This window comes from Myotis daubentonii, chromosome 11 (genome assembly GCF_963259705.1).
Source record: "Myotis daubentonii chromosome 11, mMyoDau2.1, whole genome shotgun sequence".
Classification (NCBI taxonomy): domain Eukaryota; kingdom Metazoa; phylum Chordata; class Mammalia; order Chiroptera; family Vespertilionidae; genus Myotis; species Myotis daubentonii.
The window spans coordinates 14500918-14528786 of record NC_081850.1 but is presented as its reverse complement, the minus strand read 5'-3'; the positions used below and the strand labels follow the sequence as shown (position 1 = coordinate 14528786).

Here is a 27869-nt window from a genome sequence, read left to right as displayed (position 1 = left end):
TTTGAAAAACAGGCTGAGGCCTTGGGTAGTACCTCACTAGCACCCTCTCTCTCTTGCCCTAGAACAACTTTCTCCTAAGGCAATACTCTCTACTTAGTGTGGGTTCAAGCTAATAAAATAATCCTGCTCCTGATATGGCATCACCTAGAATCTCGACTGTAGAATTGCTGTGGCTTAATATCTAGATAATGGAAACCGTATATTCAGTTGCTTAACGATGATGATGGCAATGACAGAATGCTAACAGCCACAGCTGAATTTTCTTGTTCACGTACTCTGTGCCAGTTCCCTTGAAGCATTCTGCATGTGTTAACCCACTCCCTAGTCACAGAACCCGATGATGTAGGCTCTATTCTTATTCCTATTTAATAGATGAGGCTATTGAGGCAGCACAGAGAGGCTGACATCTTGTCCAAGGTGACAGCTGAGAAGTGAAAAACAGGGCTTTGACCCTTGGAAGTCTAACTCCAGGACCCAAACTCCTGTTAACTCTACCGTCTGCCCTCAAGGATAGAAATATGTTCCTTCTCCATAAAATTCAGCATAAGCATTAAAATGGACTTTTTCAATTTGTTCTGAACATTCTGAACAATCCCCCCAAAAGGTTTCCATGCCTCCCAGATCTCCAGAAAATGTATAAGGAGAGGTACGTGGAGCAAAATGCTGGGTGTGAATGTTTTTGCAGAATCAGGCTCCAAAGACCAGAAAAGCAGAAAAAACAAACAATGGTGATTTTAAACAATGAATGTTGTTTTCCTTTAGCCATAAGGGTATTTTGAAACTTGACAAATCCATTCAGCTTTCAAAGCATTCCACATTCCCCACCCACAAGCAAATGCCAGAAGGTGCCAGTTTGAGCCAACTCTGAGCTGGGGGAATGATTTTCTAAATACCGGATCACATTTCTTAAATGCCCACACTTCACAGATGGATACCTGCCACTGTCCGAATTGGTCTGATGAAACCTGCTTAGCAATTTATCAAGCTATTAATTTAAAAAGAATATTTCAGCAAGAGATGAGATAGCGAGGCACAGATGCAGAAACAGAAAGTGATAGGGTATTATTACTTGGAAAAGACTGGAAACCACTGCCTTAAAGTCTTTGAAATTTTAGAGCTAGATTGTGCATAGTCTCAATTTTAATGAAGGACTTTCTAGGGGGAGGGGGAATTCCTGATTAAGCAATTTCCTTAATTTTCAGGAATTGACTCTTTTGGGAGAAGGCAGAGAAAATAATGTTTAACATACTCATTATATTCATTCAACCTTTGCCTTGTGCCTGGCACCACACTAGGCAGAAACACAAAAGTGAAAGGGACGTGGATGCACTCAAGCCTCCCGGTGGAGACAGAGAAGCACAGGCATCAGGAACAGATGCAACAAAAGAGGAAGTGCTAGGAAGTGAGAGTGAGACAGCGAGGTCACTGGGATGACCAGAAACGGTTGCAAAGATTTCGGATTTACGATCATAAATGATACAGAGCCATTAAACAGAAGCGACCATCAGATTTAATTTTACAAGGATCGTGCTGTTCCAATCCATGTGAATAATGGGTTGTCGGGGGCAGACATCAAAGGAAGGATGAGTTCCTTCCACTCCTCATAAAAATCATCCCGCAATACCGATTCTTTCCTTTGTGATTGCAATCCATTCCTCTTAGCCCCCAACACACAATTTAGAAATTATCTCATCTTTTAAAAGTGCTGGTTTCCAACTATTTGAGGTCTCCCTGGATATCTATTATTCATTGCTAATTTAATTCCATGTGATCAGAGATTACACTTTGTATAACTTGAATCCTTTTAAGTTTATTGAGACTTGATTTATGGCTCCGAATATGTTCATTGTGTAAATGTGTAATCTATTACTGTTAGGCACTGGTGTGTGCTACAATGTCACATCAAGTTGGTTTTTGGTCTTGTTCAAGTCTTCTATATCCCCATTTTGTGTTTTCTTGTTCTATCAAACATTGACAGAGGGGTATTCAAATCTCTACATATTAATTGTAGAGTGTCTGTTTCTCCTTACAGTTCTATTAGTTTTTGCTTCGTGCATTTTTGAAGTAGTAGTTAGGTAAACAAGGACTTAGGACTGTTATGTCCTCTTACTGAATGTCAGCAAGATGTTTGGCATTATAAAATTATCTTTTGTTGCTGGTAATATTCTTTGTTCTGAAATCTACTCTGCCTGATATTAATAATAGTCACTCTAGCTTTCTTTTGATTAGTGTTAGTGTGGTATATCTTTTTCCATCCTATCACTTTTAATCTTTGTCCTTCATGAGTTTCTTGTTTACAGCATATAGTTGGATATTGTTTTTTATCCAATCTGACAATTTCTGCCTTTTCATTGGTATATTTAGGATACTTCTATTTAAATTCCTTTAAGGAGATAATTGACTGCTTACACAAAAAATAAAAATAAAGTGTGGAGCTTATAATAAATGCAGAAGGAAAATGTGAGGTCACAATAGCACACAGATGAGGAAGAAATGTAAGTATACTATTATAAGGTTCTTATACTATATACTTATTGTATATGACAAGTGGTATATCATTTCCTATAACCCTGTAATCCTGTTACATCAATATAATCCTGTAACACCTGTTAAATCAATATCATAACAGGAATTTTAAAATGTATTTACCCAATCATTATCTTACATTTGAAATATTAATGTATACACTTAAAACATCAAAATGCAATCCTGGTAGTTAAGCAGGAAGACTTTTCTAATTTTTAAATTCTTCTGGTTGGACTAATACCCAAATTAACATGAGACAGATTAACAGGAGAAAGTGACCAAATTTATTATGCATGTACATATGGGCATCCCATAAGAATATGAGATCCCAAGACTTATCAGGCAGTTAAGGCTTACAAGTCATCTTGAACTAAGAAGAGAGGAGGTGGGGTGTGGCTTGGACTTCAGAGGGCAGGAAAGCAATATACCAAAATAGGGAAAAGCAAATGCTTGGTAAATAACTGTTTGCTGGGCCATCTTTAACTGTGCGGCACAGACTTGAATCCAAAGGGCCTTGCTCGGTTCCTTCTGGCTTATCAGACTTAGTTCATATTAAACTACAGTTAATTGTGATGGTATCTCCCTTCCTGGTGCAGGTCGTCCAGCTAAATGTTTTTAGGCAGTTGGGAGAAAGTCAAGGTTCTTTTGAGTCCTTTATTTCTTAAAAATAACCAGATTAAAATAACCAATATCCCAAAGGCCTATTTTAGAATGGCAAACGCTGCTCCCCTTCACCAGCATCAATAAAACTTTCAAAATAAAAATAAAGGAAAGAAGTTTAGATTCAATATGACTGTCAGCTGAACAGGAAAGCAGTCTTTCAGTATCATAGCATTGCTTTTCTAAACAAACAACTTTAAGAGACAAAATGTCAAAGATATTTTATTCAAAATTCTCCTTCTAGGAGAAAATATATGTAGCAATGTTTACACATGCCTTAATAACTTATTTCACTGTACAACTTGCATTCTAAATAACAATACAATAAACCAGCAAAAAAAAACCAGAAAACCAGTCAGCACTTCAATAATTTATCATGTAAAAAACAGTGAGTACAGGGTACAACAAGGTGGTATGTGTACATTTTTCATGACAGCATCAGTCATCTAGTTCTGTGCATAAAGTATTTCTTATGAGTGATGTGAAAGGCCGTTAGGACTTTTCAAAACAGAACATGCTTTTGGTTAAATTTGGGCAAGGGCAGAGGGGCTCTATTACTTTTATCCCTTTCTTATAAATATTTTTCCCTTTTGTGTTACTTCCACAGCTTTAAATAATTTTTTATGCTTGCATATTCTATTACTATGTCAACACTGTTCTAGCACAGAATTATGTTAATCAGTTATTTTGTAGCCAGCAAAATGGTCCAACACATTAAGAAAAAAAAAAGATATAGACCACTCAGTTCTGCCAAAGTAGCACCTAGTTAAATAGCATGTCAGTGAAGTGTCTCCTGCTACTCCTCAGACGATGCGGGCAAAGACACACGGCAACAACTTGAAAAATATGTGCAGAAATATAAGAAGACAAGGTACTAACCTCTATTCCTGAAAAAAGTTATTAGTATATTCTCTATTGCATTTCATAGTCTCGGAATTACAATGATTGCCATCAGGGTGAGACTATACAAGAAGAAAACAAGATGACAATGACTGACCAGTGAAATCCAAACTTCTTCCAAGTAATTATAGTCTCCGAGAAAAAAAAGGTCACAGAAGTACACATTTCCACTTGGCTCAAAAATAATGAACATTCATTTAAAAAGTTGGCAACGACTACTAAAACATAAAATCCAATTTCCTATATTTTCTTTGACAGAGCTTAGCAACAAAACAAAACCACCCTGATTGTGTTCATTTCTACACACACTGACTCTGAATGACTACATCTACAAAGTAGGATCTAATAATTAACTTTAATTAAACATCTCCTTGAACAATATTTTCTTTCTCAAGCTTACTCTAGCTTCAAGTTAACTTCCTGTCTATGGAACTGAAATGATTCAGAAGCTCCAGTTTTCAGCTGACTGCAACAGTATTAGTAATTCCATGTACCGAGAAACGCCAAAAAGTGCAAAGTCAACTAGTACTTTATCTCTGGAAGCTAACTCAGATTTCACTGTGATACATGTAAACCATGAATCCTAAGTTTCCAAAAATAGTAGTTGTGGTCAAGTTTATATTCTATTATCATATCTTTTTTAAAGATAGCAATAATATTTATAATTGTAAACATAAGTCTGTATCCCAAGAGAGCACAACTAGGAAAAGATCCATCCACTGCTAACAATGCACCTGACATCCCTTCGCAGACTTCTTGTGACAACTGTAGTGTAACTAAGTCTGACTGCCATTGCCAAGTAGGACTTTGAAGTATGACCCCTGGGACTGATGTGTCCCATACCAAGTGAGCTACTTTAGCAGCAATTATGATTGTGATGAAATATATTTAGTAAGTTACACATTTAAAAAGTCATTAGAACGTCTCGTTCTTGTACACTAGTATAGAAAGATCTTCCAAAGATAAAGGAGTGCAGGCCTGGTTTAATTTTCTCAGCTAGAGCCATTATTATGTTAAGATCGCCCTCTGCTGTTAAATCAAGGTCTATCTTCAGGTTCCGAAGAGATTTAAAGGGCTTTTTCCCCTTCTGCCTACAAATAATAAAAAACAAATATATGTAATATAGAAAATGTTCAAAAGGAACAAATTTTAAAAATGCACAAAGGTTTTTCTTCCATATAATTTTACTTACGTGTCATCTTCTATATATTTTATTAGCGTCAAAGCTTTTCTGTGAAGGACGAGCAGAAACTGTGCAAGGAAAGTACTCCTGAGAGATAAACCAGGCTTCAAATGAAAGACCTACAGGAAAATGAATGCTTTAATAAATATTTTGCTCTCATTCTACTTACACAGCATGTTCCTATCACAGTGTTAACAGAGCCTGGCAGATAATGTACATTAGAGCAGTTCCCGCAATCTTTTCCATAGATGTCTCCTATCAGGCAGGAGTATGACAGAAGTACTGAGTCTGGAAGCAGTCTGACAGTTCTATTTCATATTTAAGAGTAGTATTTTTCATTCTACCTCAGAATACATTCATATTTATTTTTATTATTAAAAGTAGTAATTGGCCCTGGCCATTGTGGGTCAGTTGGTTGGAGCATCATCCTGTGCACCAAAAGGTGGCAGGTTTTATTCCCAGTCAGGGTGCATGCTAGAGGCAACCAATCAATATTTCTCTCTCACATTGATGTTTCTCTGTCTCTCTCTCTCCCTTTTCTAAAATCATTTAAAAAAATCATACTTATAAGTTACTTCCAATTATGTTGACTTTTTCTGCCCACATCTTCAAATAAAGTTGAAGCTCCCAGAAGTTGAGCCCCACTTAAATTATGATATCTTAAATTAAGATATTCATATCCTAGGACTCTTGCTGGGGGGAGGGAAGGGACATGGGGGGGGGGAGTGGTGTGCAGCTATAGCAGTAAAGGATCTCATTTCAGCTTGAGAAATATGGAATCACATGACTACATATTATCTTTGAACTTTGGAATATGTCAGACTACAGACCTGATCAAAAATTTCTACTAAACCTAAGGACCTCATTATTTCAAAGCTGATCTATGACAAAGTTTTCTGACCTGATCCTCAGAATGATACTATGACAAAGTTCTAGTATATTAAGAAATAAGTTCCATATAATTATAATTTTCTTCAAATGTATAATTAAGCAGATTTTTTTTCAAAAGAAGGAGACAATAAAAATGCTATCATTGAAATAGAGGTACAGGGTTTAAAGACATTTTTGATGCAATTAAGGTAAATAAAAAACATTTGTGCACCCTCTCCCTTCACCCCCACAAAAGAAGATACTTTGAGTTATAGGTTAGTGCTCAGAATGAAAACATTTATTATTTGAATGGGGGGATGATGCATCTTTGTTAATATTCAGACTACTACTCATTAACAACTCAAAAGAAAAATCATGTAGACACTTTCAAAAAGACCAGAGACACTACAAAAAGATAATGACTCAATTCTAAAATGTTATATACAGAGTACAGGCATTGTAGAACACATGAAATAAAAAACAAAAACATGTCATATCATTCACTCCAACGACCTCAGGTTTAACATTTACCTGATCCAGGAAGGCTTTTACTAGTGTGTCTCTGTGTAGGACATCTTGAAAAATATTCCTGTGAAGAAAATAGTCCAAATGTTGAAATGGCTGCACAATGCTACTTTCCATAATCCTACACCAGCCAATAAATTAAATTCGTAGAAATGGGATATTATATATAAACATTTTTTAAATAAAAATTAGACACATATATTTTAAAACATACACTATATATTTATTTTAACTCAAGGAGACATTTGTATATTACTGGAGTTTGTCAGGCCACTATGTAATTATTTTTCTTTTAAAGATAAGCAATCCCAAGAATGATATGTAATATCTATCAACCTATTTTAATACACTCACCTTTTAAAAAATGTTGAGAGCCTTAGGCAATTAGTAAATACAGTTACCAATTCCTGCCATCTCAAAAATAAAACAGCAATAAAAGTAGACACACAACACTACCAACAACACCCAAAACAAAATAGAAGGATAATGTTATGTACTAATAGCTTCTAATATACATTTTAGGATGAAGAAAGGCAAAAGGATGGATGCTAACAATCATTGGAGTGGGATTAAGAGACACAGCTAGATGACTATCGGCAACATCACAACCACTGGGTTTGCATCATGAGCCCATCATCTGGCAAGTAACATGAACCAGCTAAAGTTCTAGGAAAGCATCATCTGCCTTGTCAACAATGATCAGACAAGAAGTTAAGATGTAACGCCACCTGAGAGAGTGTGCTTCTCACACACCACCCAGGACAGAGCAGGTGCTTAAAAAAGACTGCTCTCTTCCCAGGTCTGAACCCCTTCAATCTTTTCTCTTCTTCCTTCCCTCTCCTTGCCTTCTACTTCCCGAGAGAGTTTACTGAGATGCTAGGTTATACTCAAGTCAAAAGGGTAATGTAACATTTAATAAGGTAAGCAATTTGAACTGAAAATAGTAGTGATCATCATATAATGAGAGGAGTGGCAGGAAAGAGGTGTGTGTGCAGAAATAAATAGGAAAGTACCTAAAATTTCCTAGTTTTAAGAGAAGAGTATACCAAACAACAGAAGAAAACCCAAAGGGGGGGGGGGGAGAGTATCTTGGTCATAATGAATTAGATAAAGCAAAGTGTTAAAAAGTATCCCTAGCTGGTTTGGCTCAGTGGATAGAGCGTCAGCCCGTCGACTGAAAGGTCCTGGGTTCAATTCCAGCCAAGGGCACATGCAGATTGTGGCCTCGATCCCCAGTAGGGGGCTTGCAGGAGGCAGCTGATCAATGATTCTCTCTCATCATTGATGTTTCTATCTCTCTCTCCCTCTCTAAAACAAATAAAAAAGTATATATAAAAATATATATATTTCCAGTGACTGACTTTTCATTTTTTATTGGCAATGACTGAAATTATATCTAAACATTAAAATTAAAAAATATCTTAAAAAATTGGTGATATTGTTTTAAATAAATTAAAAGTAAAATATGTCTAATAGAAAATTTAACAATTCACAGTCTAGTGGCTGAAAATATATTTGGACAGTTTTATGTTATATCAGCAAAACAATAGCTGGCTGATCATAGTTTGTCAAATTTGTGAAGCAAGCGTAACTGACTAAAATGAATAAGAAATGTTAAAGTATACACATATCCGCTCTAAAAAAATATTAGATGGTTGTAAACTGATTCTAAAGTTCACCAAATTCCCCAAAAGAGCTATGAAGCAACCAAGCAAAAAAAGAAAAAAAAAACTGAATTCTTTAGGAAAGAAGAAAATGCTTGAAGGAACAAATGAATTCTGAGAACTTTTCATGTGTACCAAAATTACCAATAGTGTATGTGAAAGCTTAGTGCCTGGAATTCCAATTTTGAACAATTCATGTTCTAATCAATTTCCCTAAAGCTTTCTAAGGAACCAATAGGAACACTGGAGAGCTGGGAAAGATGGGTCCTAATGAAGTCATCTCTCTACACCTGGTACACACAAGGCTGAGATCCCGTGTTCCTCTTCTGGTGGACATGGTGTTCCCTTTCTGGTGGACATGGTGTTCCTTTTCTGTTTTTGGTCAGCACATTCTGTGTGACTGCCGGTGCTCCACATGTCTATTGCCTCAGCTCAAATTTTTTCTTAGAAAAACAGGACAGGCTAATCACTCCAATTTTACTGCTCCCCTATATACTCAAGCCTGTATGATTCTAGTCAACAATTGTTGAGCACATTCTATGTGCCAGGCACTTTAATTAAAGAGAATCATAATGTATCCCAGTATGCTACAAATCTTTTCCTGATTTCAGAAGTAAATAGGAAAGTACCTACAATTTCAGTGTTTTCTTAGGGTTTTATAATTCAGATTTATCATCACCATTTTTTCCAATTGGGTTAACACTGAATATTTTATTATCATTACTTTTTATCTTTTAAAAATACTAGTCAGACTTTATGGTAAGGAACGAATACTACAATATAAAATTCAAAGTAAAAGAATGCTCTATTAATATTATTGACAGTTTTGTTGTATTTTATATTCATACTAGGGGCCCGGTGCACGAAATTCGTGCACTGGGTGGGGGGGGGGGGGGGAGTGTCCCTCAGCCCAGCCTGCCCCCTCTCACATACTGGGAGCCCTCAGGCGTTGACCCCCATCACCCTCCAATCGCAGGATTGGCCCCTTGCCCAGGCCTGACGCCTCTGGCCTAGGCGTCCGGCCCGGGCAGCGGGGACCCGCAGCTGCAGCGGCCCCGCAATCGTGGGCTTCACTTTAGGCCCAGGCAAGGGGCCCCTAGCTCCTGGGACTGCCAGCTTCGACCGTGCCCAGCTCTCATCGCTGGCTCCACCCCTACTTCCTGCTATCACTGGCCAGGGCGGCAAAGGCGCCTGATTCTCTCTCTTAGCTCCCCCTGGGTTTCCGATCACTGTCAGTGGCAGGGGGCTTCTTCCTGCTTTCCCTTTTGCCTCCCTGCATTGTGCCTACATATGCAAATTAACCGCCATCTTGTTGGCAGTTAACTGCCAATCTTAGTTGGCAGTTAATTTGCATATAGCCCTGATTAGCCAATGAAAAGGGTATCGTCGTACGCCAATTACCATTTTTCTCTTTTATTAGTATAGATATCAAGAAAGAAAAGACTTAGAATTACTTCTTTGCTTTAGTTAGTAAGTTTTTTAGTGACTCCTATACATCAGACTATAAGCCATATTAGAGTGGGGCTGTCTGGCCACTATTAACCTTAGTATCTAGTACTGTGCCTAGGACTCAATAGATATTTGTTAAATATTTAAATACTTATTTTTAAAAACTAATCTATCTTATGAGAAACATGATTATAGTAAGAAAAATAAACATTTAAGAAAAAATGCTTGATTAACCAAATATTTCTTCAAGCATAACTCATAGTAACCTTTCTTTCCTTTTAAACACAGACTCATCTGTTTTGCTCTTACTCACAAAAGACACAATTTCATAATATTGCTTAACAACAATATCAAAGGACAACATGACTTACAAATCGGGAGTGAAGCTTTCGTCGGTGTAGATGACCGTGTCCTGAGCCATGTCCTCCTCTGAAGTGGCTCTCCAGAATGCCGTCAGCTCTGATCGCATGTACCTGCGCTGATTGTAGATGTGCTCGTGACAGGGCGGCATCTGCTTGACGGTGTTGACATCCACGTCTATGTGAGTGCTGGGGTAGGGAGCATACATGACTTGCCGGAAGGGTAGCACAAAGCTTCCAGTGGAATCCTGTCACAGTGAAAGGAAAAGTCACTGTCTTATTTGCCAAATGATATAAAGATTTATTTAAAAAAAAAACAACAACAAAACACCCTGGTTTCGATTTAGCAAGTCCATCTCTAGAATTTATACTCATATATTACTCATGATTGTGTACAAAGTTTTAGCGATAGAAACAACCTAAGAATCCAAAAAGAGAAGTGATTAAATTAAGCTGAAGTTTATGTGTTGATATTGAAAGATGTTCACAATATATTGTGGAAAAAAAACAGGTTAGAATACGCAAAGTATAATCCGATTTTGGGGGGGGGGTGAGGGGAGATGTGAAAAAAATACATACAGAAGAAAGCAAGACCAGAAGATACATGTCAAATATTAACAATGGTGATTCTCCGGATTGTGAGATTACAAGTGACCATTTCTTCTTGACTATTCACATGCTCTTTTAATTTCTAATAATATATGTATTTTTATAATAAGTAAAGAATGCACTTCTTTCTAGGCATAGTTGGTTGGGCTGCCATGGAATAAGGACATACTGTGTAAAAGGCACCGTGCTATGTACTTGAAGAGAACAGAAAATAAAGGCTGTTTCCATTTTTTTTTACTCCTATCATGCTGTGATAATCATCTTTATATGTAAATCTTCTGCACATATAATTGTTTCTTTAGGAAGAATTTCCTGAGGTAGAAACAGTAGGTCAGTCTTTAAACGTTTGTAAGGCTCTTGATATATAATGTCAAACCATTTTCTAAAAGACTACACAATTTATAATTGCATGGAAAATTCTTAACAAATATATTTTCATCATGATATAGTTTGAAGCTTTCCTATACGGATCTACTATAAAACCCTTTTAGGGATAAAATTATATAATTAAATGAGAGGTTGCTGAGGGAAAAAAGTACTAAATACCTTATGTCTTTGATAGAGAAGAAGTTCTAATTTTCAGATTTGTATAATTCAAATCAGAAACGAGTTTCCCGCCCTAACCGGTTTGGCTCAGTGGATAGAGTGTCAGCCTGCAGACTCAAGGGTCCCAGGTTCGATTCCGGTCAAGGGCATGTACCTTGGTTGCAGGCACATACTCAGTAGGGAGTGTGTAGGAGGCAGCTGATCGATGTTTCTCTCTCATCGATGTTTCTAACTCTCTATCCCTCTCCCTTCCTCTCTGTAAAAAATTAATAAAATATATTTTTAAAAAAAGAAAAGAAAGAAATGAGTTTCCCTTAAATAGTTTCTGTATTTAAGTACTATTATTTTGAGCTCATAGCATGCACATTATTGAAAATGCAAAAGCAGAGTATCATTTTTATTTGTAACAATTTTTTACTATTTTTCGTTCATTTTGTTATATCTACATCTTCAAGAAAGCATCGATTATGAGAGAATCACATAAGCATTAGGAATCTATATCTTCATGTGTTCGATTATGATAAAAACATCAACAATAGATTCCATAAAGTGAGTAACTGTCCTCCCTGTAATTACTCAAAATAATGTCTAATTAATATTTATCTGTCTTTCCCCTTCAAAAGCATATTTAAACAAATAAAAGAAAAATGAAAGTAATCTTTTTTAATACACACACAGGAACTGACAAAATCTTATATACTTTTTCAAGTTAGAGAGCAGCTTTAAATTTTGTTTTCAATAAATGAATATGGTACATAAACAAAATGATAACACAAAAATTCAAATTTGTTCAGTAAAAAAAAGTAAATGTTTCCATTTTAGACATCAACCTGATTCAAGCACATATTTAAAAAAAAATAAAAATTAAAAATCCTAAAGCCAAACAGGCAGCTACAGGAAACCAGAGAGAAATATAAAGATATTCTGTGATGTTTCACTGATACCAACCATAAATCAGTAAGACATAGACTCTATGCTCAGTCCATGTAAAGGAAGTCAGCCCTTTGGCATAAAAACATGAGATATATTAAATACTAATGTTCAAAAGACACTTATGATGAGTCTCAAAAACTGGTTTCACTTGTGACCAGTGTAGACTCTACCTTTAGCAGGCCTTGGACAAAGAGTCCTGACTCATATTTAAATGATGATTCTGCTTCACATAATCTGGAGCATTTTCTCTCTGCTGGAGTCAGAAAAAGGCATAATGTTTTTACTATCTGTAAAAGAAAAGAATTTAGCATTAAAATATAATGTAAAAAAACAGCACTGGTTTGCTTATGAAAGAAATTGGAATTGAAATTTCAATTGTTTTTGCCAATAAAATATATCCTGAGAAATAAATATTCCTTAGTCACACAGGATAGTCCATGGATAATAACAACTGTTGCTAAAAATAGGGATTCTGTGGTCAAGTAAGTTTGGGAAATGCTGGTAACATTTGAATACGCATTGTGCTCTCCAGGTGGCTGATATAAATACGCAGACTTTCTCCATAGAACCCTTCTTTTTGCTTAGAGTGTCACAGTTATTTGGTCAGATTACATTGCCTTATACTATTAGATCATTTTGTCTGTAACCTAACCTTTAAATTACAATCTATGATATGTTAGCAGTATTAAAAAGTGAGATTATTTGCTGGATTATAAAATAAATTACCTTATTTACTTTCTCTGCACTGCTACCTACTACAACAGAACAGCCACAGGTTTGCAGGTGTGAGCTAATGGCACTGTAAATCAAAGAAAAGAGATTTAAAAAAATTGGCTGTAAAACAATTTCACAAAGTAAAAGAAAAGAAGGAAAGCTATTCAAATCATTTAGAATAGCTTTCCATGAGAAGCACCAAAGCTATAAATTTAATGCCATCTTCATTTCTACATGCTTTTCACAGAGATTCTTTCATTTGAACCTTAAAACAGCCCATTTAGTAAAATATTACCATTTTATAGTGGAAGGAACTGAGAGGTATAGAGAGAGGTTAAGTGACTTACTTAAAGTCAAAGGGGATTAAAATTAATGCTATGAATGGCTAACACTGAATAGAACCAGGACTAATGCACTTCTGATTCAAGCCATTTAAGGCCTCTAGGTTAGACTTACCCTCGCCTCTACCATTCCAACATAAAAATCTAAAGGAAAAGACTTGTTAGGCATAAAAGCACTCCTCATTTTTAAAAATAAAATTTCATGCCCTGGCCAATGTGGCCAGGTGGTTGAGCGTGGTCCTGCGCACCATGAGGTCACTGGTTCCATTCCTTGTCAGGACACGTTCCCAGATGCGGGCTCAATCCCCAGGTGGGGGGGATGCAAGAGGCAGCCGATTGATGTTTCTCTCCCTCTTCCTTCCTTTCTCTCTGTCTCAAATCAATAAAAACATATTTTAAAAAAATAAAACTTCATGATAAACTGCAATTGTAAAGAAACACTAAAGCAGAAGATGAGACTATACATGAAGAGAAAGCACTTAGATTAGGGACTAACATGTAGGCACTCAATAAATACCGGCTATTATTATTATCATTTTCCTTAGAAGAAATATAAATAGCAAATGTTAGCTATTAGCTATTATTATGTGCCACGCACTATTTTAAATGCTTAATGTAATTGATCTCACTCAACACTTAGAACAATCCCATGAAGTATTACTATTATTACTATTCTCATTTTGCAGATGAGGGCATGGAGGCACACAGAGTTCAGGTGGCTTGCCCAGGGTTATACAGCAGTAACTTGGAAAATCTGATTTTAGAGCCCACACTTTTAAGTACTAAAATCCATTGTAAGATGGAAAGGATGAATACATATATAAATAATTTTCTTTTCTAGGCCCAAATAACTCAAGTACGTCCACAATGCAATTTATATTGAAAAAGTTATTAGTTTCAGCTTTAATGAGAAGTAAAACAAGAAACCAGAACCAAACAAGGGACTAAGATTTCTTGTTTGGGCATTATCGAAACTCAGCTCCTTTAGATATTAAAAAAAAGAGTAACATCAAATATATCACAGATATGTAATAAATGAAAAGATAACACAAAGCTAAGTAATAGTTCACATATGCAATGTTGTCCCTAGGAATAACATGGGGTAGTCATTCTGTTGTTTACTTTCCTCAATATCCTGTCATAGGTAAGCATAAGGTCTGTATCTGCTTCATCCAGCTTTTATGGAAATAAGCAAAAGTCTTACTTGAGAAGAAAGCCTTCATGACAACTATCACCAATGTCATCATCGTTGAGAACTGTTTCAGCAATCTAAAAGTCACACACAAAAAAATCTGGTATAACAATGTTGAAAACCACTTTTAATATACAAGTTTTTTGAAGTCTAGGTTCAATATAACACATTGCCCTCATTTCTAAACATCAAAAATCCCCATAAAACAATCTCTGTGCACTACCATAAACTTTCAGAAGAACAAATGTGAAGGCTGGTCAGGCAGGTTAAGCAACAATTGTTACAAGAACAACCCCCTCTTCTGAGCTGTCAGGATCAGGAGACAAATCCTAATGACAAAAATATCAGAAAGCTACAAAAATTGTTTCCTAAAAATTCTCTGTACCTGCATAGTATGTGACTCTAAATGTCCTCAACAAATGATTAAGGAAACTACATTGGTGAATATGGGTAAACTTCCATTTACACATTGTTTTGTTACCAAAAGTATTGCATTATAGTGATTGCTTCTATAAGGTCTGAAATTCTCCCACATCTAGGAAATACACAAGAGGACAAATAAATAAGTTTAATGTTATCATAATTATAATAACAAAATGAGAATACTACTAATATACTTAACAGTAATGTAACTGAAAAAAAATGGATAAAAGATATCATTGTTTCTATTTAATAAAATAAGAACTTACATCTATTTCTTCAGGAACACTGTGTGATTTCATAGATGAAAGCAGTTCCATTACAGGAATTACTTCTCCAGTAAGCATTGGAATAATACTCTGACCCTGCACAAAAAAGTAAATGAGGTGAAGAAAAATCACACAATGTAAGATAAGCTGGACAATAAAAAATTAAATACTGAAAGCAAAGATAGAAATATTTGCCAACTTGTTCAAACACAGCTCCAAACAAGTCTACAACTCCAAAACATATCTAAAGGATTGACATGCTATTTAAAACTCATTTCCATTATTCTGGAAATAATTTTCTTACAATAGAATCATTGGTTTATCATTTACTGTTAAATGCAATAATTAAATCATCACCCCAAATTCAGAAAGGATCTCCTTTTGAAATGTGAGATATATCTTGTTAATTAAATGTTATCAGTGTGTTTTATATTTTAAAATAAATAAAGCGAAGCATAAGACTTTAGAATCCTCAGCAATGAACTTGTAGTAAAGCCTGAATCTCTACTTTCATAATAAGCTTTAATCTACCCAAATACAAATCAAAAACATCACACATATATTTTAATAATCAATAAAACACAAGTTTCCTTTAGAGTTTTTTCAAGATAATACTTCTACTTCTTCTATATGTCAAAAATGTAATTTTGAAATCTGTAGTCTCCAGAGTGAAAATATAGAATACCACAAATGTAAAGCTTCTGAAAATCAAGTGATCCTTATTTATGCACTATCACTACCACTCTCCCAAAATTTCTGACCATCCTCAATATATAAACTTTGAGATATAGATGATTCTTCACATGCATCTTCAAATTAGAACCTCTGTCATCCCTACACTCATTTTTTGAGTGACCTAACCCAGTGTTCAGAGCCCCCTGATCATGTAAGTTGCTTGAGAATTTAAATGTGATGGTTGCTAGACTTAGTGTGGTGATCACATAGTAAGGCCTATGTCAACATTTAAAATAAAAAAATTTTGCCCAAACCGGTTTGGCTCAGTGGATAGAGCGTCGGCCTGGGGACTGGAGGGTCCCAGGTTCGATTCCGGTCAAGGGCATTTACCTGGGTTGCGGGCACATCCCCAGTAGGAGATGTGCAGGAGGCAGCTGATCGATGTTTCTCTCTCATTGATGTTTCTAACTCTCTATCTCTCTCCCTTCCTCTCTGTAAAAAATCAATAAAATATATTTAAAAATAAAATAAAATAATTTTTTTTAAATAGCATCTAAAAATTTAAAAAGCCACAAAAACAATTATATAAATAAATGTAATGCTGTCTCTGGAAATTTTATCCTATGCCAGAAGCTCCCTTGCATCATAGGTTTTATTATAAAAAAAAAAAAAATTCAAGCTGTAGTAACCTCTACAACATAACCACTCTGCTCTTTAAAGTAATTTGTAAATGTTTGTTTACAATTACAATCAATAACACTACAAATCAACAAGAATAATGACTGAAGGTGCTGTTACTTTTGCGTCCTTGTACAGTGATTTTATCGGAGGACAACTCTGAGCATCCAGAACTCGCACTGACTGAAGTTGTTTCACACTTACATGTCATCCCCAAATAGTCTTTACTGTTTAAAATAAAGTGATTGAAAACACATTATGTGAGATTTGCAAAGCCACAATGATCAGGCAACTCCTTTTCAGAAAGGATAATTGGGGGAAAATACCTTCCCTTAGGTTTAGGCATATATAGTAGTTCATACACAGTATCTGACATTCATCACCACAAGCAAATGGATGTCTGTATTGAAGCTTAACAAAAAAATCTTACTAGGCTGAACACAGAGAGGCTCTAAAAGAAAATCCCTCAGTTTCCTTTCCTCCTCCAACTTCTCTAACTTAAAATTCTGAGCAAGAGAATGTTTTCCCCTCTAAGAACCTGTTTGTCCCAGTATACTTTCCTCATGACAACAGAAGGGGTAGGACAATGTCTTCAAGAGCCCTTAAAAGCGAGACAGCATTCATTAACAGTGGTAACTTTTACTAAGTAAAAGCAGAATGTTACTGGATCCTAAATTTCCTTATCTTGAGGTAATTCTAAATACTCCATAACTAGAAGTTGGCAAAAGTCACCCTGCTTGTTGATCAGCAAGCATGGGCTGGGGTTCTCCGGACAAAGAGAAACAATTTCTTGTAAGTCTCAAACCTTTCCCCAGAATAGTTATTCTGGTCTGGAAAGTTATTTACAAAAACATTTCCTTACTTAGTGCCCCTGTATTTTCACAAGTTTTTGTTTAGCCTGACAGGTGTGGCTCAATGTTTGAGCATTGACCTATGAACCAGGAGGTCACTGTTGATTCCCTGTCAGGGCACATACCTGGGATGTGGGCTCGATCCCCAGTAGGGGGCGTGCAGGAGGCAGCCAATCCATGATCCTCTCTCATCACTGATGTTTCTATCTCTCCCTCCCTCCCCCTTCCTCTCTGAAATCAATAAAAATATATTAAAAAGAAAAAGAAAATTTTTGTTTAAAGTAGTGTTCTATCTTGGGCATGCTGAAGAGAACCAGAGAAAAGAAAATCAGCCATGATGTTTGTACTGGAGTTTCAAAGGAACAAAGAGGGTGGTTGGGGCAACAGCAGTAAAAGCAGAGAGCCCTTTCTCCACTGGAGCGTCCCCTTCAGAAGGACTGCTCGGCCCTGTGCTGAAATCGCAGTACTTCATTTCCACAGGGAGCCCCATCTTTGCAATCATGCTTTCCAAACTCTGGTGCCTGCTCCCTAAGGGAATTCAAAGTCATGGGATAAACATTTACATTTTCCTAGAGACTTGGTATTACAAGAAGCCTGGTCGTATAAAGGTGAGGAATATCACCGGCAAATTATAATATGAAAACAGACAGACATTTCATAGAATAAAATGTAATGCATGAATTCTAACGATACCATTTCAAAGATATATTATGCTTAGAGCTGTGCCTACATCTACAGATACCTTATAGGAGAACTCACTTTCCTTCTGTTACAACTACTACTGTGGAAATGTATGAGAAACATGACTTTAAAGAAAATCTCAAACATAACTTTTAATTTTGACTATAAGCAAGTTATTCAAAATTTACTCTGTGGATACGGAAAACAGGTAACAAAATATTACTCTGTAGATGCGATTACTATGGGACTTTCATTTAATTATTCAGGTCTAAGGTATGCAAGTTTTTATCAGGTTTATTCCACACATCTCCATAAAGGCTCTGTTCACTTTCGGGCTCACTCTGTCAAACTAATAGGGCCTCAAGATCTTAACACAAGTAGCCTTTAGCTTTATACAGACACACCGTGTGCCTGGCAGTGTTTGACAGTGTGCAATCTCCACCTTACCTGATCTTCCATTCTCTCTGTGCCTTCTAGCACTATCTTCTGGACAATCTCTTGCCTTTCCTGAGCAAGGGGAAATTCATTAGGATAATTAAAAACAAAAAACATCTGATGCTTATTTTTTACAATACAGTTAAGTAGCAGACATGTTCTTGTGTAATTTAGTTCATGGGAAAAATACTTTCACTTTAGGACAGAAAAAGGGGAGGGAGGAAATTAACCAAACATAAAACCACCTTTTTTTTTTTTTTTTTTTCAGTTAAAAACAGATAATTTAACAGAAAACAGTCAATGTAACATCTGCATAGTTTCACAAAGATAATGACTTTCAAATGAACTAAGATCAAGTTGAACCTGGAGAATATAGAGCTTCCTGATTTTAAATGATTTTCACATACATGTTAAAAATAATGAGGCAAGCCTGCAAACATGGTAAGAAACTATTCCTTTAAAAGATACTATTTTTCCTTACTATCTAGTAAAAGCCTCATAAAATTAATAATTATTTAATGGATTTCCATGTTAGTATCAAACTGCAAAGTAGAAAGGAGAAATAAATTTGTTCTTCAGATCTGCCAAAAGTACATGGAAATATAAGTATCACCATACGGTATATTAAACAAAAGGATTTAGGAAATTACAATAATTTCCTCTAGCCCAATCTGCAAGAGGAATTAAACGAATAGGACTATCATTTATGTTATGAAAATGAAATGACAGGAATCTCCTAGAAACCATTTTGTCCAACCTCCTATTTTACAAATATAGAAACTTGGCAAAGAAGTTAAAGGGAGCAAAGGCTTCATGGCCAACTGCTTATGAAACAATTGTTTTGAAATGCTTGCACCCACACACACTAAGTAGTAAGTAAAACACACAGGCATGTAATTCCCACCCACCCCCAAAAAATAGCTTTGAGGGTCAATGGACCTGAAACTTATGTTCTCTACTTTCCTAAGCTTTAGCTTGTTATTTGTAACATGGAGCTATCATCTCCTACCTTCCCTGGTCATTATGAGTAGGACAGACATCAGACTAGATCTGTATCTATTACGGTAGCTGCAAATAATAGCTACTGTTTGAAGTTAACTGCATATAATTTCTAAAAATTAGATATAAATGTGTCAGAAGATTGTAGGGCATGGCTATAGGGCAAAGCCACAAACAAGTCCCAGCTTAGAGGGCACAGCCCTCTTAGCATAATTAGGCTTGACCTTATGACGCTCCCTAGATCCTTCCTAGGTAGCTGGTGGGCTGTGGGAGGTGCAGCAAGTGCTGCCAAAACAAGTGAAACTCACAAGAACATTGTAACTATGGTGACCACTACCTTGTTTACCTCTGGCTATAAAATGAAGGCTCAGCTTGCCTCTGGATCTCTCTGTGGCCTCAGCCAGGCACAGGAAGATCCACTAGACCCAGCTTATTCTCTTTGTCTGTCTTTTGTTCATCCTTCACCGCCCTCACTCAGGCTTGCGAACCCCTGGCTGAGCTGGCTCGGCAGAGAAGATAAACTTTCAATGGTCAAGTTAACATGACTAATAAGCTCAGAACCACTCACCTTATGCATCCATATCCTTCCTTTCCGGATAATGTGTGTTAGTCTATCGACACACACTCTGTGAAGCGGGAGGTAGAAGCTAAGTTCTGTCTGTGGAAGTATAATTGATAGTCCATACGTGCTCCTATCGCCATTCCAGTTTCCATCGAAGATTAATGAAACAATGATTACTCCCTTTTCAGACAAGACAAAAAACTTTACATCTATAGCCCCACTCTCTGCATTTCGGAGGATTTCTCCATTTAGGGTGTGGTTGGCAAGAAAAGTTATTTCTCCATCGCTGAGAAGTACCTGTTCTGTCTTTGGAGCCCAAATATGTCTCACTCTAGGACCAAGGATATTGTCCCAGTAAGCAAAGGTAGCAGCTAATAAAGGTGATTCACCACTTAAAGCAATCTCTGTCTTGGCAACAGCTGGAGATGGTGGAGGACAGAGAGTCGACATCACTACATCCCAACTGTCACATTATCCGAGTGCTCCAAGGATATCTAAAGAAGGGCACACAAAGCAATGATTAGGCTCAGCAATTTTAAAGTCATCTGTCAAAAATCCAAATAATTTCAGCATATGCGGTTTTCTCCCCTTCAGTCAAAAAAGTTTTCGAAGCAGGTCTCCAACCAGGATAGAGGCATTCAACTAGCATGGCAGGTGCACAGTGAATGTTTGCTGATGTAATTTTACAATGCATAGTGACTTGTCACTTATATTCAGAAATATGCTTAGAAATCCAAAGTGACAAGGAACTAAAAATGGCCTCTGAACATTCAGATGAAATATTATGAACTAAAGCTCATAGAATAGACCCTCCCTGTTCCCAAATATCCAGTCTATGTGCAATCCTATATAACACAAGGGTAATACGCAAATCGATCGAATGGCAGAATGACCAGTTGCTATGATGCACACTGACCACCAGGGGGCAGATGCTCAACGCAGGAGCTGCCCCCTGGTGGTCAGTGCGCTCCCACAGGGGGAGCACCACTCAGCCAGAAGCCCAGCTCAGCTCACGGCTGGCAAGAGCAGCGGCGGTGGTGGGAGCCTCTCCTGCCTCGGTGGCAGTGCTAAGGATGTCCGACTGCCTGCTTAGGCCCGCTCCCCGCCATCAGTTGGACACCCCCCGGGGCTCCTGGACTGCGAGAGGGCACAGGGCTGAGGGGCCCCCCACCCCCACCCAAGTGCACGTGCACTGGGCTTCTAGTTCTAATATAATGGAATATTTGGTTCCTAAACCATATCAACTAAAGAGGACTAAATGAGGAAGGGGAGAGTTCAGTTAGAAACACTAACACTTATTGTAGGCTGAACTGTCTCTCCACCCCAAAATCTGTTCAAGTCCTAACCGCCAGTATCTGCAAATGTGACCTTATTTGGAAATAGACATAAGTAATCAAGTTAAAATGGGGTCATACTAGATTAGGGAGAGTCCTAATCCAGTGTCTGGGGTCCTTAAAAGGAGAGAAAGATTTGGAGAAACAGACATAGAGGGAAAAGGGCTGTGTAAAGATGGAGGCAGAAATTAGAGTGATGCAGCTACAAGACAAGGGATGTCAGCAATTGCTGATAGCCAGAGAAGCTAAGAGGAGGCAAGGAAGGATTCTGCCCTCAAGCCTTCCAAGGACCTTGTCCTTGCTGACACCTTATTTTGGACTTTTAGTTTCCAGAACTGTGAGAGAATAATTTTTTGTTTTGTTTGTTTTAATCACCTAGTTTGTGGTACTTTGTTATGGCAATCCTAGGAAACTAGTAAAACACCTGACAATAGAAATACCTTAAAAGCTGCTAAAAGGGCAAAGAAAAAAGAAAAAAATAAATAAAAAGACCAAAAAAATTGCAAAAACTCAGTGTGGACTGGTAACAGAAAGTAAGCAAATGGGTCCTGTTATTCTCAATGAACTCTTTGGGTATCAGGGTACTAAAGCCCATTATGGGTTTTAAAATGAAGATAAAACATTTAATATGCTATTCAAGAAAGCAGTGTAGCATTTTATCACCACAGAGAGTTCTATGAAAATTGCTGAATTAAAAAGCTTCAGTTATTTAGATAACAACATGACTGGATGAGCCCTGTTCAAGCCTTTCAATCTACTGAGAAAACAGACACGTAGAGAAGAATGAAGTGACCAAGTTCACAGAGCCAGGCTAGAATCCAGGTCTCCTGTCTATCTCAACCTACTCAAATATATCACTCTGAGGGTGTACACTCCACATGATGTTAGTGTAAAAGGAATCATCTATCTATATATATAAAAGCCTAATATGCAAAGCATCCCCCCGGGAGTTCAATTGACTGGGAATTTGACTGCTTGCTATGACGTGCACTGACCACCTTGGGTGGCGCAGAACAATGGAAGGCCCCAGCCAGCAGCCACTAGGGACCCTACCCGTGCATGGATTTCATGCATTGGGCCTCTAGTTTTGCTTAATATTAAAATTTGATATTTGTATTCAAAGACAGAATATCTTAAAAATGACAATTTCATTTAAGCAAGTCTAAACTGTAGATTCCACTCATCAAAATTGCAAAGCACAGCAGTTGTGAGCTGAAATGTGATATCCCTATCTTTGCCTATATGATTGCTTTGGGAGAACACATTTGATCTATAACTAAATTCATGTCAAAGTAAACCATTTTAGTTAAAGGATTTATCTATACCTTGTCAAGAGAGTTCAGAAACTGATGAAAAGCAGTGACTTCTATTTTTAGAGCACTAAATGCACACTTTTATCATGATGTCAAAAATAGGTACATACAGCTTGGCAAACACTAAGTATGTGCAGAAATGGTTTAACACGAAGACAGTTCTTATGTGTGCATCTTTTACTTCAGAAATTCATTTATGGAATGCTTACTTTTGAATGCGTTATATCACAATGTAAGTGGATCTAAGCTGTATAGCACGTTTAAAATAGTCACTGTTTTGGACTCAACTTCAGCAGTCAGTTTACAATGACAGAATACAGCAATGTAATTTGAATTGAAACTGTAATGTTGCTATTGGCATCATTAACAACAGCAAACTGGAGGCCAAGGAAATGAATTAAGTAAACACACAGCCATTAAATAGTATTGTAATATATTTTTCTTTTACTCTTTTTTTTTTCTGGATAAAAATGATGGATAATCATAAAGGCAAGATTGCAACTCAAGCATTTCATCACTCCATTGAAAATAAAAGCATTTGAGCCCTAAGGCAAAATCTGGTTGGATTATGGCAAAACTTTTTAACTGACAGTGAAAATTAAACTATGATAGACCACTAATTACATTCAGTCTCACTGCTAGTATCATTAGAAAGGAAATAAAGGACAAGGATCATATTTAGTTTTAAATCCTGCCAAAAGAAATAACTTGAGAAATGAAATGTCACAGAGAAGTCTAACTGAAAGCTATAAAAATTTTACTAACACTTGAAGTCATCATTTTGATGAGGAAAATCCATATATACAAATGTGGCCGGAAAAAATATCAGTTCAAAACCAGTAGTCTTACTTTTTTTTTTTTTTTAATCTACGTATCTATTTACACATAGTGTTTGGCTCCCCCAGAGGCTTATCAAACCTGATTAGCCTAAAGAGTCTTCTGAGGGAAGGCCAGGATCCAAAACGGGTGGCGCCGTGGCTTGCCACTCCTGTAAACAGCAGGTTCAGGAGGTGGACCCCACGTTTTCTGAAAATAACACATGCAGACTGTATGAACTGTTGTTTGCTGACACTGTTAGCAGAGGGGTAGGTCCGAAGCTTCGCTTTTCCCTAAACCTTTACCAAGTATTAGTCACCTCTTTCCTGACTGGTATTTAGAAAGTGGGGTGCTCCCCTCAGCTGTCAATCCGAATTCAACCATCATTGGGACCCACGCTGCGTGCAGCCATGCTTTCTCTTCTCTTCTCCCCGCCGTGAGGGAAACAGGGTCCCAAGTCAGCGCTCCCTCGGAATCAGAAGCCGCCAGACGGACCTGAACTTTACCGACAGCGAACTGCTTGTAACACCACAGTGTGCAACCCTTTCTAAATTTTCATTAGGCAAGACCCACAGAGATGATCAAGACATCACTATCAGGCCATGTCGCTCGGCTTCACGTTTCTCAGCTAATGGGCTAACCTGCCCTCCGCTGGACTTTTTCAATTGAGCCCAAGGGCAGGCTTGACAGACTGGGGAGTTTTTATAGGTTTTCTACCTCTTTCTCTGAAAGGAAAAGTTTAGACTGCTAAGGGAGCCAAATAAAGAGTTGTTGTTGTTTTTTTTAATCAACTTTATACAGGGGGGAAAAAAAAATATTTAGCCCCTATGCAATTGTTTCCTGGAGCAGGTGAGTGCTAGCTCACGGCAGGGTCTGTAAGGGGATCGATAATTCTTCTCATTTTTCATCATCAAAAGGCAAATCCAGCTCCTGTCCTTTCCGAAAGAGTGGCAGGGTTTGGCTGAGGTGCTGGCGACAGAACCTTCGTCACATACACCATCATATCATCATATGTCAAGTATTCTGACTCCAGATTATTAGTCGCCCATATGCTATATACTTTGCTTCTGAAATGTTCCCATTATGTTAAGTTTTCCAAAGTCTGAGAAAGACCCCCTCTAACAGTATGTCCTTTTGCACAAATTAAAAGTAACGCCAGAAGCAGTGTGTCCCCTTGCTTTGCATCACAGGTGAAGAATGGTAACACCTTTAATTGGGATTTATCCACAACCAGGCTGTGGCGTTGCTATCGACTGACAACGGCGGCTCTGAATCTCCTGGGCAAGAGCCTGGCCTCCCTCGGTGTCTCCGAGCACAGACGCCCGGAAGGGTTCGAGGGGGCCCCCAGACCTGCAATCAGTGCGCTTCTTTCTGAAACTGATACCATCATCAAGCGATGCCCACGTCGCAATGCTTCCCTTATCGGCGCAACCGCGGACGGTGGAGCAAGCGGGCCACGGGCCACGGCCCACGGAATGGAGCGTAACGCAACCTCCAGCTGCTGCCCAGGTGTTCCGGCCGGTGGACGTGCGGTGTGTCCACTCCGCCCTCCCGCCGTCCCACCCGCGTCGCCTCCTCGTTGCCCCCAACCGGGTCCGGAGCAGCCGTGCCGCCCGCCCTCGGCCTTCCCCGGGCCAGGCCTCCCGGGCCCCAGGCTCGGGTCCGTGGAGCCCGCGAGGCAGCGGGTCTCACGGGTCTGACGCCGGGTCCCGAGGAGGAGCCGGCTCGGGGGCCGCGAGAGGGAAAGCGGCGGGGAGGCTCGATCCCCATCCCTTGCTCTCGGCGCCGCCGCCGCTGCCGGGAAGCCGGCGGCCCGGATGCAGACAACTCCACTAGTCTCCGGGCAGGGAAACCCGACGCCCGGGTTAGGGCACGGAAGAGAGGGGAAAAGAGAGGAAAGGCCAACGCGGGGGACAGCCCCCGCCTCCGCCCCGCGAGGTCCCGTCCCCCGACCCCAGACAGACGGCGCTCCGCGGGCTTCTCACTCACCCACTCGCCACCGCCTGCGCCTCCGCCACCGCGGCGGGCGCTGGGACCGCAACCGCAGCCCCGCCCCGCCCGCCCTGGCCCCGCCCCCGAGCCCGGCCTCGCCCCGCCCCTGGCCCCGCCCCCCAAGCCCGGCCGCACGCGCGGCTCTGCCAGGAGTCGGTGAGCTGCGTCCCGCCTTGAGTGCTTCTGGTTAAATTTGATCGAATCTTTCCTCGTTCACCCTCAGCAAATGCTGGGAAAGCGAGGGGAGGAGGGAGAGGCCGGGAAAAGCAAAACACGCCCTTCTGAAACTCACACCTGCTCTCTGTAGGCCCCGCCCCCGACGGGAGGGCCGCGCAGCAGGGACACCTGACGCCCCAGGCGCCATCTTTAATGCGGGCGGACAAGTTTCCGCGTGAAGCGCCTCGCTGTCCTCGTGGGACACCGTAGGCTCGGTCTGGGCGCTTTCCCGGGGGGGGGGGGGGAGACGGGCGGTAACGAGGCCTGCGGCCGGGGCGGAGCGCTTGCTAGACTCCGTAGCTGGCGGCGCGCTCTGCAGGAATGGGGCCTCAGGTGTCAGCTGGGGAAGCCGCTGGGGCCCGGGGAAGCCCGCGGAGCTGGTGCTGTGAATTGGTGTGTGTGCTGGGCGGGGTGGGCGCTCAACAGATATTTGATAAATGAATGTCTTTATTTTTAACCCTGTGACACAATAAGTACTGTAATTTCACCCCGAGTCCACTTAGGCCATTTCCTTTTCCCAGAAGACGTAGTCACCACAGTTTTGTCTGCTTTACATGTAAACGTTTTCTCAAGCATGCTTTCACACCTTTAAAAGTCATTGTTGCTAGTTGCACAAAGTGAGTTTTGTGTTGTTGTTTTTTTTAACTTTTGAAAAATGTGTTTTACCAGTCATTCTGTTTGATGTGTTGCAACAGTTTTTTAAGCCTCGAGTGAAATCAGCCATTGGCCTGCAACTGTGTTTGCAGGTTATTCTCCGCAGATGAGTGGCACATCACAGTTTTCATCTTTAAAAATCACTCAGCACATCCTGATCCTTCACCGAGGAATAAAAATACAAACGACTCCTCACACCTAGAAACACACGCCTTCCCCGCTGCCCAGTGCTTATAACGCCAAGTAGCTGCCACTCACCTGGTTCCCACCGTGTGCGGTGCTGTGCTCCTCAGTCCACGTGAAGAATTATGCTTCATCTCCGGGCATATCTCGGATAGAGCGTCATCCCAGGTTTACAGAGGGCAGAACTGCGGTGCAGGGAGATCAAACGCCTTTCCCAAAGCCACCGAGCTGGCTGGTTCGGGCCGGTTTTGTGCAATCCCACGGAGTCCTGCCCACACCCGCTGGACCTGAGTTGATGACGGCTTCCTCAGGTGGACCTGGGGGGCTCTGCTGACACCCCCACTTCAGAGTAAGGTCGGGGCTCCGGTCAAGTCCCGGCCGACTTCAGAGGGAAGAATAGCTTTTTCTATTTCACAGTTTTGCCTGAAGGCAAAACAATTTCCTTGCGTCTTCCACAGGTTTCTGGTTATGTGCACTATCAACCCAGAACAACGCTGCTTCCTAAGAGAGAAATGACCAAACACCACGGCCTAAGTTTTCTGCCTGACCATGAGAAATAAGATAGATTGCTGGAAGCTAATTCTAGCAGGGCACAATTAAATGCAAGAAGTCTTCAAAAGGTTGGTGGCCTTCTATATTCAGCATATTATTGCCTGCTGGAATAGCTGAAAGCATTTCCCCAAACCTAAAGATTTGCATATTTTACTGCCTGCTGCCTGACAGCGGAGGGCAGTTCCCCCAAGGTGACAGTGCCTACTGTATACCAAACCTTACCTTTGATATGTATATCTGCTTTGCTTTAGGCCAGTTTGTGTTAATAAAAAGCTAGGGGTCCAGAGATTCGGAGAACTTGGTTACTGAAGCTAGGTGTCCTCTGGCTCCCCAAAATGCCTTCCAAATTTATATTTCATGTCTGGTCTCTTTATTAATTTACTCTCAGCCTTTCTCCAGATTCTTGAACCCTTCTAGAGGCTGAGAAACACCCCGGCAATATATAAAGAAAGTGGCTTTGTATGCCTAATGCTTTGTAGCCAATGAATGTGAATATTTCCCCCCACATCTATCTAAATGAACAATTATTTAGGTATTGCGTAGCAGTACCTTGTATGTCTTTCAATGGACTGGATCAAAAAAATTGTAAGGGGGGGGGGAGTGATTATGACTTAGTATTGTTTGTCCATAGTACGTGTAAGCTCAAATGTGTAAGAGGAGGATAAATCCTAGCACACATCCCTTCTCCAGGGAACCAAAGAGAAAATGATATTAAGTGTGTAGTAACATGACCTGTACTGGCAGTACCAAAGAATGACTTGAGAGGGC

At 39.3% G+C, this 27869-nt stretch overlaps 1 protein-coding gene across 5 annotated transcripts; it reads right to left on the bottom strand.

The window, feature by feature from the left end:
- Positions 1-1291: 1291 nt before the first annotated feature.
- On the bottom strand, positions 1292-25580 carry C9orf72 (C9orf72-SMCR8 complex subunit). Of its 5 annotated transcripts, XM_059656497.1 has the most exons (11): positions 25494-25580; positions 20048-20535; positions 18493-18552; positions 15161-15256; positions 14484-14548; positions 12951-13023; positions 12395-12511; positions 10149-10384; positions 6671-6785; positions 5279-5388; positions 3396-5177 (listed from the first exon to the last, which is right to left on the bottom strand). In XM_059656497.1, the coding sequence occupies exons 2-11, from the start codon at positions 20489-20491 to the stop codon at positions 4991-4993; spliced, it is 1503 nt and encodes a 500-aa protein (XP_059512480.1). In that variant the 5' UTR covers positions 20492-20535; positions 25494-25580; the 3' UTR covers positions 3396-4990. The 5 variants fall into 5 exon arrangements, with proteins under 5 accessions (XP_059512485.1, XP_059512480.1, XP_059512481.1 ...); XM_059656502.1 differs by lacking the exons at positions 3396-5177; positions 25494-25580 and adding an exon at positions 1292-3275; XM_059656498.1 differs by lacking the exon at positions 25494-25580 and having other exon boundaries at positions 6671-6728.
- Positions 25581-27869: the final 2289 nt, after the last annotated feature.

Excerpts from the sequence above, each read along its gene's own strand:
- C9orf72 (XM_059656497.1), bottom strand. The coding sequence starts at position 20,491 with ATGTCGACTCTCTGTCCTCCACCATCTCCAGCTGTTGCCAAGACAGAG. Across the intron at positions 10,385-12,394 it reads TTGTCCAAGGCCTGCTAAAG|GATTCCACTGGAAGCTTTGT; the intron begins GTAGAGTCTACA and ends TCACTGTGACAG. Across the intron at positions 5,178-5,278 it reads AAATATATAGAAGATGACAC|GCAGAAGGGGAAAAAGCCCT; the intron begins GTAAGTAAAATT and ends TATTATTTGTAG.